The sequence below is a fragment of the Lepisosteus oculatus genome, chromosome 6 (genome assembly GCF_040954835.1).
Source record: "Lepisosteus oculatus isolate fLepOcu1 chromosome 6, fLepOcu1.hap2, whole genome shotgun sequence".
Lineage (NCBI taxonomy): Eukaryota > Metazoa > Chordata > Actinopteri > Semionotiformes > Lepisosteidae > Lepisosteus > Lepisosteus oculatus.
In genome coordinates, this window is record NC_090701.1 from 14681804 (window position 1) to 14696443 (window position 14640).

A 14640-nucleotide genomic window follows, 5' to 3' on the forward strand; every position below is an offset into this window, starting at 1 on the left:
TAATATATTAGTCTATAATGTCTGCGATTAGATATGTCAATTGTTACAGAAAAATAATGGAGAAACTTTGTATTATAAAATTTGTTTTAAAATTTGTTAAAAGCTTAACGTTTCATCTGGAATCATAACATAGTGTGCACAGAAGTATACATCAAAACTTTAAAGGCAAAATCCAAATCACAATGTGCAGTTCCAACAGTCATTCAAGCTGGGGTAGGACCTAAGAACAGGAAATTGTTAAATGGTGCCAATCCATAAATTTGGAGACAAAACATAACCAACTAATTACAGACCAATAAGTCTGATGTCTATTGCATGTACTGTAAGGCAGTGGCAACATTGATAATACCTATACTAGAAAATCACATTTATAGGAATAAAATCCTTGGGGATAGTCCACAAAGTTCATTTAACAGGCTACAAAAGAAATGGACACACAGAACATACAATATGGTGGCTTTTTAAAAGGTGAACTAAAGTTCGTCATTAAGATTAAGACTCAAGTTACAGGCACTAGGCACTACACTACATGGTAAATCTTAGTGTTTTGATTGAGAATTTGTTAATACTGTAGATCAAAGATTACACATAAGAGGTGAATGCTCCCTTTTGAGTAATTAGTGTAGTGCCACAGGTATTTGTACACTACATTTTCTTATTCATAGCAATAATTTGTATTCTGGTATAGTAAACAAATCGAGATCGTAGTTATAAGCAAAGTAAGATGATTAACAAATAATTAAGAACTTTAGAACTTTATACAAGTTAAGAGGCCTACGTCCTGACCACTCAGAAGAACACCAGATTGCTACCAAGTATTCAAACTCTTATATAATACCTTCAAAGTCCATCAAAGTGATAAAGCTGTCTTGCTGTATGAATATTGATACTGAACTACAAAATTAATTGGAAACCTATCTCCCTAAACCTAAAAATACATACAATAACCAAGAGAGGCTGTTTTTAACCAAGGCAGACTTTAAACATGAAATCTGAGTTTCCTAAAAACAACAGAATAGCAGGCTCTCTTAACAAGATTCCACTACTTAACTCATATCTGGTCTTTGTAGATGCTCTGGACAAGGAGCTCTCACCTTCTGTCTCCTGTCCACCTCTGTATATTTCCCATTTCTTTTTGTATGTCTGTTTTATGCTGGACCGATGATTCCTGGACACTTAATCATTTACTCAGGACTTAATTAAGGTAAACCAAGGTAAATGTTACAAATGCTTTGATAACTGAATCTAAAACCCCTATATCTCAGCAGTCAGTATCTAGATTAGGTTTAATAAAGTGATGTTATTATTATTATTATTATTATTATTATTATTATTATTATTATTATTATTATTATTATTATTATCAATACAATACAAAATGGAAAAAAGAGAAGAAAAGAAACACAAAGTTTCAGCTGTGGAGCCTTCTTTGCTTCTTTTCTTCTCTTTTCAGCATGGAATAAACCTTTACTTGTTTCTTTGCAGCCTATATGTGTTGACTCAGCTACCAACCTGTACTACTTAAAAAATTTGATTACATTGGCACATCATTTACATCTTTTTATGCTTTTATATGCATTCTTATATACAATTATAATATACAAATATACAATTAGAAAGGTAAATAACATGTTGAATATACAGTTGAATCAAGAAAAATAGTGTTAACAATTGTATGATACACTAGCAAGACATCATTTTTAATATAGTTTTCAAGTTTGTTCAAGGTATTGCTGGAATTAGTTCAGAGAAGAGCAACTAGATACAGTCTAGGGACGTGGAAATGTCCAACATCAAATCCTGATGAAGGCTTCAAATTTTGACAGGTTAGACAGCTTCTAATAAAAAATAGAGTAGACAGAGTTTGCAGTCTGCAGGTTGCAGATGATGTGACACTTCTTTGTTAAAAGTCAAACTTTTTGATTATTTTCATATTACATTCTAACATTCATTTCATACACATCCATGATACAGTAATTACTGTAAATGAGAACATCATTTAGCACATTTTCATGTAGGAACACCTGCAATGAAAGCAGCTTGTGCTATTTAATATGGAAAAAAAGTTAATGTATCTGTCCATGAAAGAAGCCGCTGGTGGCCAGTAAGATTTGAAGCAAACTGAAACCTGTCCTGGGAGTATAGAGCACAAGACAGAACCACACTCTGAATGGGTACACAAAGGTTATGTGCATACAAGTAGACAGGGAAAATATAGAAACGCCAATTCACTCAACCAGCATGTGTTTGGAAAGTCCTGAAAACTCACATAAACATGGGAAGAAGTGTTGCTGAGAGCATTGCCAACATTTCCATTCCCCAGAAAACAAAATGCATATTAATAAATCATGCAGAATTTCACCACAAAGCTCAGTATTTTACATACATTAGTTTTAAATATAAAAATAATTAAGCGTATTATTGCATAAATAATCACTTTTTCTTCTTTTAGGGTTTGGTGGCAGTACATCCAATTTTCTTTGTAATAATTAATCTCTATTTACTAACAATACAATAGCACATAAGTGTAAATCACAGAAAATATGAATCACTCTAGTAAGAAAAGAAACTGAACATGAGTGAATAATAAGCATATTACAGTTATGTTTCTTTTTTTATGAGTAGCAGTATATTTTTTATTGATACAGTCATAGCTAGAAAAGTACAGTACATGTGTAAAGTTTCCTCAGGTTTATGTGACTTTCTTCCAGGTACTCCGAGTTCGTACAATACTGAACTATCCCACGTGTGAGTGTGAGTGCATTTGTTTCTGTGTGTGCCTTGCAATGTACTGGCATGCCATCCGGGATGCATCACCCACATGTCCATTGCTTGCCAAGATAGGCTCCAGCTCCCCTGCGTCCCTATATTGGATAAAGCACTTGGACCAGGGCTGGATAGAAAGTGAACCCATCCTTCCTGTAAGCAACTTGTTGAACAATGCTCTGAATTGTACAAACAACTGTTTTAAATAACAGTATGTTATACAGTCTGGTTTGTTAGTATACTGTATGTTTCACTGTAGAAGCACTGCTAATACATTTAGCAAAACAACACAGAATAAGACATAGAATTTCATTACTTGCTCCAAGGCCTACAGAAGAGAAAATAAATTATATGTTCCCGTGTTTGTCTCTGTGAATGGTATCACTCCCTTCTCATTCTTTTCTGGGGATTCCTTATGATGACACACATCCGGAAAATAGGTTTAGCAGTGGATTACTGATCCATGCACCACAAAACAGATAAGTACAAAAAATCAACATAGGCATACTGAATATGTTTTTGACAGCTTTTCAATAAAAATCAACTGTTTAGCAGCAAGCGGTGTAATTAAAAAACTCTTCTAAGCTAAGAAAGAGACAAAGGAAAACAATAATATAAAGCAATTTTGGTTTTCCTCTTTAGACCACTTTTATCTTAACCTTTCCTGTTAGTACTTCTAATTAAATTCTGCCTTGACGTTTAATCAAAATCAATTGCTTAATCGTAGATTCAGCTAAGTATTTATTACTTGTACCTATTTTTTTTCTGTGGCATATAAGGTATAAATTAAGATATTATTTATGATATTGTGTTCTTACACATATTTAATATATATTCAACATGTTGAAAAATACAAAAGACATTAGTGCTCATTATTTTAAGCTCTTAAGAGGCTTGGGTTATGGATCAATGTTCTGCCTTCTGATTTATTGCATTATTCTTTTTTTTAACTTATTAACCCATAAAACTGCCTATGTTTTGAATGGCTGCCATCAATAAATGACCAAATAAGGACTCTTCTATAGATGTTATGTAAGATAACATTTAATTTACCAAAATAGGTTAGCAGGTTAGGAAGACTATATGTCACTTACAGCTTGCTAATACAACTTGTCGCTGTTCTGCAAGAATTTCTTTTTGGAGCTCTAAAATCCTGAAAACCTTGAAAATAAAAATAATGCAAATTATCCAATTAAGCACTTTCTGCAACTACTTTAGAGCTTTGATTCATTAATGCAAAAAACACAAATTAAACCAGTTGTCATACAGTAAGGTAAAATGTCTATATACAAAATTATCACTCTCTTTCATGTGCTAATAAAAATTTAGATAAATCTAAAAGAATTTATTACATTTAACATAGATATTTAAGAAAAACATGCTTTCCATTGGACAAACCTGATATTTATTAAGAGGGGAGACATGAAATTACTCATTTATCTTTGCCTCACAGAAAGATTTAATTAATTAGATGAAAAAAGTTCAAAAGACTGAATAAAAGGGATAGATGCCATGCCAACCAAAACTGGGGGCCAAGTTCAAATGGGGTACTGTAATGGTCACATCTTTGCATTGTAAAGCTACTCAAGCAACAGATGCAAAGCTTCCAGTCTTAACCACTGTAATAACAATTCCATCTAAATTACTACATACTGATGCCCTTTAGAATGCTCCAATTGAGAACTGCATTTTCTAATTCATTTAGTTTTAGTGCAGCAATGTGTCAAGAGGCAATTCACATACAGAAATGGAGTGACAGTATCGTGGGAAAGCTGTTATTTGACTGTGTATGGGATGGATTCTGATGAACTAATAAAGCAAGATTACCCTGGCCAAAAATTGTCTTGCATGTTAACCCCAAAGGTGTGAAATTATTGTCATTTATTTTCCCCAAGCAGGAAAAATAATAGAATACTTCTACCAGCTAATTTGGTTGATATGACAGGTTCATGTTTGTGTTCATTTTGGAGAGATTACAAGCAAGTATGTTTAGCATTTTTATTAGGTTCCTTCTCTGGTCCATCTGAAATAAATTACTTCAATAATGTATTGACTGAGTATTTTAGAAGGGCCTGACAGCATACATAGCAATCAAAGGAGTTTAAATGGATACAAATCAAGAATCAGCTATGGGCTGAATAAAAAAAAAACGTTTTGCAGGGTGGAATAAAGCATACTGCCTGTGTTTCAGATTGAACTGATGCACAATACGGGACATAATCAAATTAAAGTTGCTTCCTAATTTAATAAATTATTTAAAGATGCATTACAATATATCATAAAATCGTATTATTATGATATCTAAAGTGACACAAATACATTTAAAAATAATATATTGGAATACCATGCATTACATTCCATTGTTGCTTATTGTCTTCTGCCTTTTCACATTCCCATGTGACTCAGCCTTTGTTTAGAGTGTTGATTAGAGTGTTGTTAAGTAACCAATCACTCCAGTGTAAACAAATTCTTTAAACAGTGCTTAAAGTGGAATTTCTATAGAATTATGCACATTTACATGGATTCACTAATGTTTCCACCACACGATATGAGACATTTTCTTGTTTTGTGCTTTCTTTGAATGTTTTGTGCCCTTTATAAGCTACAAGAAGCACAGAAACTTAACTGAGCTCCTCAGAACCATAGGTTAGTGAGAAACTGACTCTGCAAAACAGTAGCGGTATCATAAATTCACTGTGGCTCAGAAATAATTGCTATTATTGGTTCTCAGACAGTTTGCTTCTGCAGGTTAAGTTATAAAAATCAATCTTGAATGAATGTTTATGCTTATTAACCTCTGTATTTCAACTAAGCTTCAACCCAGGGTTCTTTATTTGTTCAAATACTGTAAGACTTAAAGATAATACTAGAATAAAATCTACAATTAAGAGAAAATAAAATCACAGCTTGACAGAGCATTAATTTGTACCACTCTGTATTTAGATGCCTGGGCTGATTAATGTAAAGAACAGATTAAAATTGTAGAAGTAAAGGAAATTAGACCTCACTTGCAAAACATAGTAAATATACAGTATATCATTCATCAACTGCTTCCTCCAATTCAGGTTTGTGGGGGAGCTGGAGACTATCCTGGCAAGCAACTGGCACAAGGAGAGTGTACTCTGGCCAGGACACCAGTCCATTGGAGGGCAGACACACAAATACACCATGGACATGCATACACTCACAACTAGGTCCAGTTTTTTTCAGAAGCCAATTGACCTAAAGTACCAGTGTGTTTTTGTGCTGTGGGAGGAAACTGGAGCACCCAACAAAAACCCAGGCACACACAGAAAGGACATATAAAACTCCATGTACATACTGTAGCATCCCAGGAATTGAACCCAAGCCCTTAGTGATGCTTACCATGGAGATGCTAACCACTCCACCACTATGTCTCCCATATTGTATATACAGTATACTGTACAGTATGTAAAACACATACAGTATGTACACATGCACGTGCTAACATATATTCAAAATAGTACCCTGACTTATATGTCAGAGGACCTCAAAAAGTATTGTGTGACAGATTTTTATTGATCAAGCAATTTCATGAATATTTTATTTTTATAACATTTTGTTTCAAAAAGAAACAAAAAAATAGGCCTATTCATGCTGGGGTAACAGCTCCATAATTTCACATTTTAAGTACAAACAGTTATGCATCACATGACAAAACTGGTTTTACTTCATGTTAAAGAAAATTTCCTCCTTGCTGTTTGGTCACAAATATATCACCTGCGTTCAGGCATCTCTCCCAAACCGCCTCTTCTAGGCTAGTGTCCCAGATCACTTCCACTATGTGTGCTTCTTCCTCATTGTCTCTATTCTCTTCAGAACTAATGACCTGTCTTTTTTTCTCCCCTTTCCATAACTATCAAATGGATGGCACACCACCAGTTCTCCACTTAACTCTCTCATCCCTCGCTTCTTGACCCCCACCAGTTTGGCATTCACCCAAAACACACTATTGAAACTGCTCTTCTCTTAGTTACCAGTGCCATTCAATCAGCTCATCCTTCTTCCCTATCATCAGTCCTAATCCTCCTTGACCGCTCTGCTGCCTTTGACACTGTGGATCTCACTATCTTTGTGTGAACACTTGCTGACCTGGAAACCCCTGCCACCATTTACACTTTTTTTCTTGGAAAATCATATTTACTGGGTCTCAGTTTCCTCCCCTGCCCTCACACACGTTCCAGTGGTGTCTTCCAAGGCTCTGTGCTGGATTTTTTCTCTCTTTACTCCTGCTCCTTAAGAAGTGTGATCACTGGCTTTTCATTTAAACCTCTTTTAAAAAGAGCAGATGATGCTCAGATCCTCTTCTCTTTTTGAGTCTCTGAGACAATTTTTTCTTCTATATTAATGCTTCTGTCCACTCATCAAGTGCACCTTCCTGGATGTGCTCACATCTCAGACTGACACTTTCTTAACCTGGCGTCCTTTTCTTTCATTTATCTTTTTTCCCCTTCTCCATTCCTCTTGACTCCATTATGTCTTCCCCTTCCTCTTCCAAGTCATTCAGTGACATTCTTGTCTCCTCTTTCTCCTCCATTCCTAAACTTTCCTCTTCTGGTGCACTTCTGGTATTCTTCTCAGGATCTGCCCCTTCTTCCCTAACTTGCCTACACAACTTCTAACTCACACGCTCAGCTGAGTAATACAGCTTTGAACTGCTCCTAGTCAGTGATATCCTAACACTTAACTGGCATATTCTCTACATCTTTTCACTTGTGAGACATACATGAGGTATGTCCCCACTTAATTAACCAACTTTTGACATCTCCTCAAGACAACACCTATGACTTCTCTCACATAGTTGTAAAAGTTTACCACCAACTAACATCACACAATACAATCTACAATCTGCTCAATGACATTTCATCTTTATTGTAATAACCTAATAATAATCATAAATATATATATATTTTAAGTATAATAATTATTTTTCTGTAGAAAAAGTATTGACTCCAATTGTATTTTGCCACATTTTGTGTGTTACAAATGATAAACACAATAGACTTACATTTTTTCCCCTTTCATCCAGACAACATCCTCTACTATATCAATATGTTTAAAACTCTGGAGCTAAAAAATAGTTAAAAATAAAACCCTGAAAAATCATAATTTAAAAAGTATTCACCCCCTTAAAATGAACGCTGCTTAATGAGCTCATTTGCCATTTGCCTTCAGAATTTGTTGATTGCAATCCACCTGTGTGCACGTTAATCAATCAGATTGAACACTTTGTGAAGTTAAATACACTTGTCTGTGTGAGTTCCCAGGACTGGACATTGCATACAAAGCAAAGACAAAAACAAAATAGTTTCCACAACAACTAATAGAGCTGTGGACAGACACAAGTCTGGCGAGGGATATAAAAAGATTTCAAAGGCATAAGTATTCCACAGACTACTGTTAAATTAACTATCAGGAAGTGAGGGATACATAAAACTACTCAGAATCCTCAGCAACCAGTTTGTCCTCCAATATTTAGCAGCCTGGCAAGAAGCACATCGGTCAGAGAAGCAAGCAACAGCCCCAAAACAACCCTCAAAGACCTTCAATGTCACAAAATTGAGATTGGAGAAATTGTGAGTGAGTCAACAACAGCTCACAAACTCCATAAACCTGGGCTATAAGGTAGAGTGCTGAGGAGGAAGCCATATTTGAAAAAAAGCTCTCATGAAGTCCTGTTCTGAATATCCAAAAACTCATGTGGGAGCCTCTGAACTGATGTGGAAAAAAATGTGGTCTGTTGAAACACAAATTGAGTTATTTGGCCTATGTCTGACAAAAGAAGAGCGCTACTTAACACTTAAAAAACACTATTCCCATACTGAAGCATGGCGGTGGCAGCATAATGTTGTGGGGTTGCGTTTCATCAGTAGGGAGTGGTATATTTGTTAAAATAGAAGGCAGAATGGATGGAGCAAAACTTGGAGCAGTCTGCAAAAGATTTGAAACTGGGACGGAAATTCATATTTCAAAAGGACAAGGACCATAAACACAAAGCCAACGCAACCCTAGAGAGGCTTAAAAAGAAGAAGGTGGAAGTCCTTGAGGGGCCCTGCCAAAGACTTACTTTAAATACCATAGAAAATTTATAACAGGAACTGAAGGTTGCTGTACACCACTGCTCCCCCTGTAATCTGCAACAGCTGGAGCAATTTTGCAATGAAGAGTAGGCAAAAATTAAACCTGCAACATGTGAAAAGCTGGTAACAACATACTGTACCACAAAAGCCTTGAGGCTGTAATTGCTGCAATAGGGGAGCAACTAAATATGAAATGTTAAAGGTTTTTCAGTTTTCTATTTTTCACAAAAAAATTTACAATGAAAATGAGTATGGCCCATCAAAATGTTAAGTATGTTTTGTTAATCCTGCTCAAATGTGTTGCAATTTAATGTTTTAACACATTACAATGTGGTGGAGGTCTAAGGGAGGGTCAGTGCTTTCAACACCCTCTGTACTCTGCATGTTGTTTACAGATCAATAGACATTGTCTTCACTGTGCTTTGAGAAGCACAATTATTAGACTCACTATCATGTAGCATATGAATTGTTTTAAATCCTTAAAACAAAACAAACAGAAGGACAAGAATTATATACAGTATATTGATCTCCTATTTAGAAGATTATGCCCTCAACGTGATCACTTTTTATAAATTATGCAATTCATTTTTTTCTTTTTTACAGCTGTAGCTGAAGTCATATTATTTTAGGATATAAAAGCACTGAACATAAAAATGTGGACAGAAGTATATACATGCTGTAGACAAGCGTTTTCAACTAGAATGACCTTCACTGACCATTGCCGTGAAATCTTTTCTGACGGCAGCCTGTAACAATGGCTCACACAGGTGCAAGCCAACTCAATGCTTCTGTGAACAGCCACTTTAATTGGCATTCTGCTCACAAAAAATCAAGAAGGCTGTCCTAAATGTACATGATGAGAAGTATTTTTTTCAACATTTCTGTTTCACTGGCTTTAACTGATGTGTGGTTCTAGGTTGTATGATAGTATTTTAAGTTCAAATCATTATATTTCTTAAAATAAACAAAAGAAGTAAAAGATACAATTACAGAAGAACACAAAATAAACCAAAGATAAGACCAAATTCTGTAAATGTTTAAGACATTAGCAATAAATGAATAGATTCAAATATATTAGCTCCAGCCCAAAAAATGGAATTTCATCTTGTGACCCACATACTGTAAAACAAATACAGTAAACAAGCAGCACAGCACTTTCAAAAAGGCCAGGGGTTATTTCACAACACCTCCTCATGTTACATGATACTTACTATGTTTTAAATCTAAAAGTGTCAGCAACTCATTCTCTGATCCTTACAAAATACTGGCAGCCTGTACTCTAATGAGCAATAAATCAGTACCACAACATTCTAGCGAAGGAAAATGAAAACAACTAAAGTTATTTTATGGACAGAAAACTATAATAAATCCAGGACAATCTCAAGTTTAAAAAGAACTATCAGCGGGACATCCTCTAAAATACTTAGGTGACTTCATCAGCATCTTCATAAGTGTCCAGTGGTGCAGAATTTACCAATAAAGCTAAATCTGACTTTTTATTATGTAATTTAAATGTTAGTAATGTATAATAGTTTTTGGATTGTATTCATGGGACATGTGTTAATATTTTTTTTAATGCTATAGACATAGTTGTATTTTCAGTTAATTTACCAATTGAACAAGAACATCTATAGCGTTTACTGATTAGGATACTCTTTTTAATTTTTATTTTTAAAAAAATCAGTTCATGAAATTTATTTCCTTTAATTTTTCCCCCTGGCCAACAACCTTAACAGTCTTTGTTTTTAACACATACCATCACTGTAATTGCTGCATTGTATTCAGAGAAGTGTATGTGTATGTTATAAACAGTCAATATATAATATTACAGGTACTTTTATTTAATTAAAAACAATTGCTGATCGATAAACTATATAGGGTCAGGAAGTTGAATACAATGCATTAAAGGTGGACACATAAAGTATAATGGAATTACAGGAATTATCTCAAATAAGTGCTTTTACTGATTAATGGATCCTTGATTATTATTGGTTGAATTAAAAGGGATATCAGGATGTAGAATAAAGGGAATATATTATTTAATATATAAAACCTTTTAAGCATCATTTGTTTATAAAATGTGTTTAAATTTTCACTTTTTGTTTTTTACAGGAATTATTAGGACTGCTCTTCCCAGTATGGACAGGGAGCTGAAGGATCAGTATCTTTTGGTAATTCAAGCCAAGGACATGGTAGGACAAATGGGAGGATTATCTGGAACAACCTCTGTCACTGTCACTCTCACAGATGTTAATGACAATCCACCACGCTTCTCACACAGTAAGGATACTGAATTTTACTATTGCCCCTTTACTGATGCTCGTTAAAATTCTAAATCAATACATTTTATTTTGTTTATTTGTTCTATGTTTCATTAAGGGAAGTTTAATTCTGAGATGTTTTTGAATCCCAGAAAAGAGGCTGTGTTCTTTACATTGTCCTCTTTTGCTCAAACTTTTTAAGTGATGTACCTGTAGCTCTTTTATAATCTTAAAAAGTTAAAAATCTATAGCACTCAGTTCAAGTTAGCTTATACTGTATGTAGTGCAGGAATGTATTCTTATGGCTGATGTGAATCCAGTATTCCTATTAGATACTGGATACATGCCATTACATGTAACATCTGTAGCAGTGTTTGGTGATGTCAAATGAACTGCAGACAGAAAGACTCTGAATTTAATTGTCCTTGTGAAGGTGAGTGTAGTTTGATTTTTTTAAAAAACTTATGAGGATGCATATAATAAAACTTTTGTAATAATACTACATTAACCTTTGTTTGCAGAATGATGCCTTTATCCTTTTAGACATCATGTTTTCATGGGTATCAAGGGATATTAAAAAGGAGATTATGAAATTTAAGTTTTTTTTATGATTTTGTTTCCAGGTGACCATAACATTTTTATGTTACAATTCATCACAGTATGGACTATAGAACGTATGGCAAAAAAATGTAAATGAGGTATATGATGCTGTGAGTGCAGCTTTAAACACTGAAAAACAGATCTGTGCTGATGCATAACAGTGTCGTATCTTGACGCAAAAGTAAAAAGTTAAAATAAACTACTGGGTTAATCTAGGTAATACTGCTGAGTAGGGGGCTCTTTTAAACTGTAATAGCAAGGTCATTGGACAGAATCAATATTTTATTATCACCCACCATGTACACTAGTGATTGCTAACTCAGTTTGCTACTTTCCATTTGAGATCCCAGCAGGCTCAGGATCAAGGGATTGAAAAAAGGGAAGCAATTTTGCCATTTAAGGTGCAGCCATTCCACGGTGTATTAAAAAGCCATCAAAAAAGATTATGCGCTGGCAAACAACGTTAAGTAAATTAGCATTTTGAAACAAAATGGCTAATCAAAACACTGCATAATATCAGGCTGCTGAAGTGGAGAAAAAAAGCTTTAATAAATGTCTGCAGTTGTGTTTGTGGATTGTGATTATGACTTTCTGAGTGGGGAAAAAGCATGTAATTAGGTTTTATAGGTAAGGAAGAAGACTCATCAGACAATTTGTTGAATCAAGGAGAAAAATATGCCTTATCAAAATATTCACTTTGGTTCTTGTTTAAAGGATTTATTTCTTTATGAAGCTTATCTAATTTTAACTTTACATCTGAAAAATCCTGATTCTTTGGAATTAGCTCTATGTTATCAGTTATAGGTATTCTGTATAGTACTGGATCTGCTCTATCACCTGGCAATTGTTCTCCCAACGGTATCTATTGTACTCTTTCTTTTGTAATCCCCATTATTAAAAAAACATTAAGAACTGTGAGAAGGAGAAATAAATTGTACAGTATTTTTAAATTTCGAGGCCAAACATAATTCCTCCAACGATACTGAAGTATTTAATGACTTTTTTAATACTTCAATTTCATAGTAAATTGTATATACTGTGTACGCACAATTATCTTGTGAAATGGATCTAATTAAGAATAGGCATTGAAAAAGCTTTTCTAATAATGGTGCTCATTTATTTCAGAAACATTATTTTCAATGGCAGAAGTGCCCAGCTTGTTTAAACCTGTTTGTTGTGACATCTAAACAGACATTTGAAGAAAGCCACTTGGAGACAAAATCAGTTCAATCAGCAAAGTAAAAACTAAACAGCCTAGCTGTTTAGAAAACGGTTGATAAGAGCAAGAAAATTGCCTCATCAATAACCATGTTGGGTTTTGCAGAAATCTATCGATATAAGGTGCCTGAGTCTTTGCCTGTAGCATCCATGGTAGCAAAGATAAAAGCTGCTGATGCTGATGTGGGACCAAATGCTGAAATGGAATACAGGATTATAGATGGGGATGGCCTTGGGATGTTCAAAGTTTCTGCCAACAAAGAAACTCAGGAGGGAGTCATAACTCTTCAAAAGGTAGTGTACCCTAAAGATGTATGAATTCAGAGCATTTTGTAAACTGTTTTTTTTCTTTTCATAAAATAACTGTTAACGTAAATCATTTTCATTTCTTAATTTCAAAATAAGTTCATAAATAAGTTTGATCTCTGTTTATTTAACAGTTACCCCTTTCAAATTATCTAGACAACAGTTGTCCTTTACCATAGTTTTAAAGAATGTCTTATAGTCTTTTTGTTTGTTACCGATGTTCATATTAATTTTATGTAATTTTTCAGAATGGTCACTAAACATAAGAAATTCACTACAGGAGGGGGATATGTTAGTGAAATTGAAAATTTCTATAACAAATTCTGTACAAGGGTGTTGGGAAAACAACACTTAAAAACAAACCTGGTAGTTTGAGAATATTTTTCTTTAAATGTTAATACTGAACATAAATATCAAAATTGCACTTCTTTGAAGTTGTAGCCATTAAAATAGGCTACAAACTCTTACATTATAACTGGTTTAAAAACATTATTCAATATATAATAATTATTTGGAAGTTGGAAGGTAGAGTCCAATTTAGAACAAGCATGCTGACTGAACTAGGAAATTGCTAGGTTTTTTATTACTCATTTTACAGAAATACACTTTCTCTCGAGTTGTTTGTAATGTGAGATTTTAGAATTTAACATGTTAACTCTTCACACTGAACTTAGAAGCTTAAAAGTGGAAGGAATTGAAGCAATAGCAGTGATATTTCAAGAGATTGACTACTGTATATTAATGTGCTCAGTTAAGATAATGTATCAATGCTTTTGTGATTGCCTGACCAATTAGCACATGGCCTGATCACTTCCCTGTGGAAACACTTGAAAAACATTATGTCACATATATTCCTAAATTGAGAATTAATAATACATCTAAAAACTGACAATCTCAAAAAGAGTAATGATGATGATATGTGCAGGACATCATATTCTTCAGAATATGTACAAGTATTCAGTATAAAAATGGCTATTAACTACTGAAAGAAGAAACATAATGCATTGTTTTTATTAACAATGTGGAGAGTAGCTAAGGATTGTGCAGCTTTTATGACTTTGAAAATGTGTGATTGATATTTAGAAGCATATTTTTCGCTTGTATTTTTTACAGGGGCTTGATTTCGAAACGAAAGAAAATTACACTTTGAGAATTGAAGCTACAAACAAAAACATTGACCCTCAGTTTCTGAGCCTGGGGCCCTTCAGTGACATAACAACAGTCAATATCACTGTTGAGGATGTGGATGAACCACCAATCTTTACATCTCCACTGAACAAAATGATTGTTTCTGAGGCGGCAAAGGTTGGCACTATCATTGGAACAGTATCGGCACATGACCCAGATGCCTCTAACAGTCCAATTAGGTATGCTAGAGAAAATAACCT

The 14640-nt window shown here is 34.2% G+C and overlaps 1 protein-coding gene across 1 annotated transcript in view; it reads left to right on the plus strand.

Annotated features, from left to right (window-relative positions):
- The window catches only part of cdh7a (cadherin 7a), a 102926-nt gene that overhangs the window by 60468 nt on the left and 27818 nt on the right, over positions 1–14640 (plus strand). The window contains exons 5-7 of the mRNA XM_015354629.2: positions 10980–11147; positions 13053–13240; positions 14366–14619. Coding sequence (XP_015210115.2) covers positions 10980–11147; positions 13053–13240; positions 14366–14619 — 610 coding nt within the window. The remainder of the gene's footprint in view (positions 1–10979; positions 11148–13052; positions 13241–14365; positions 14620–14640) is intronic.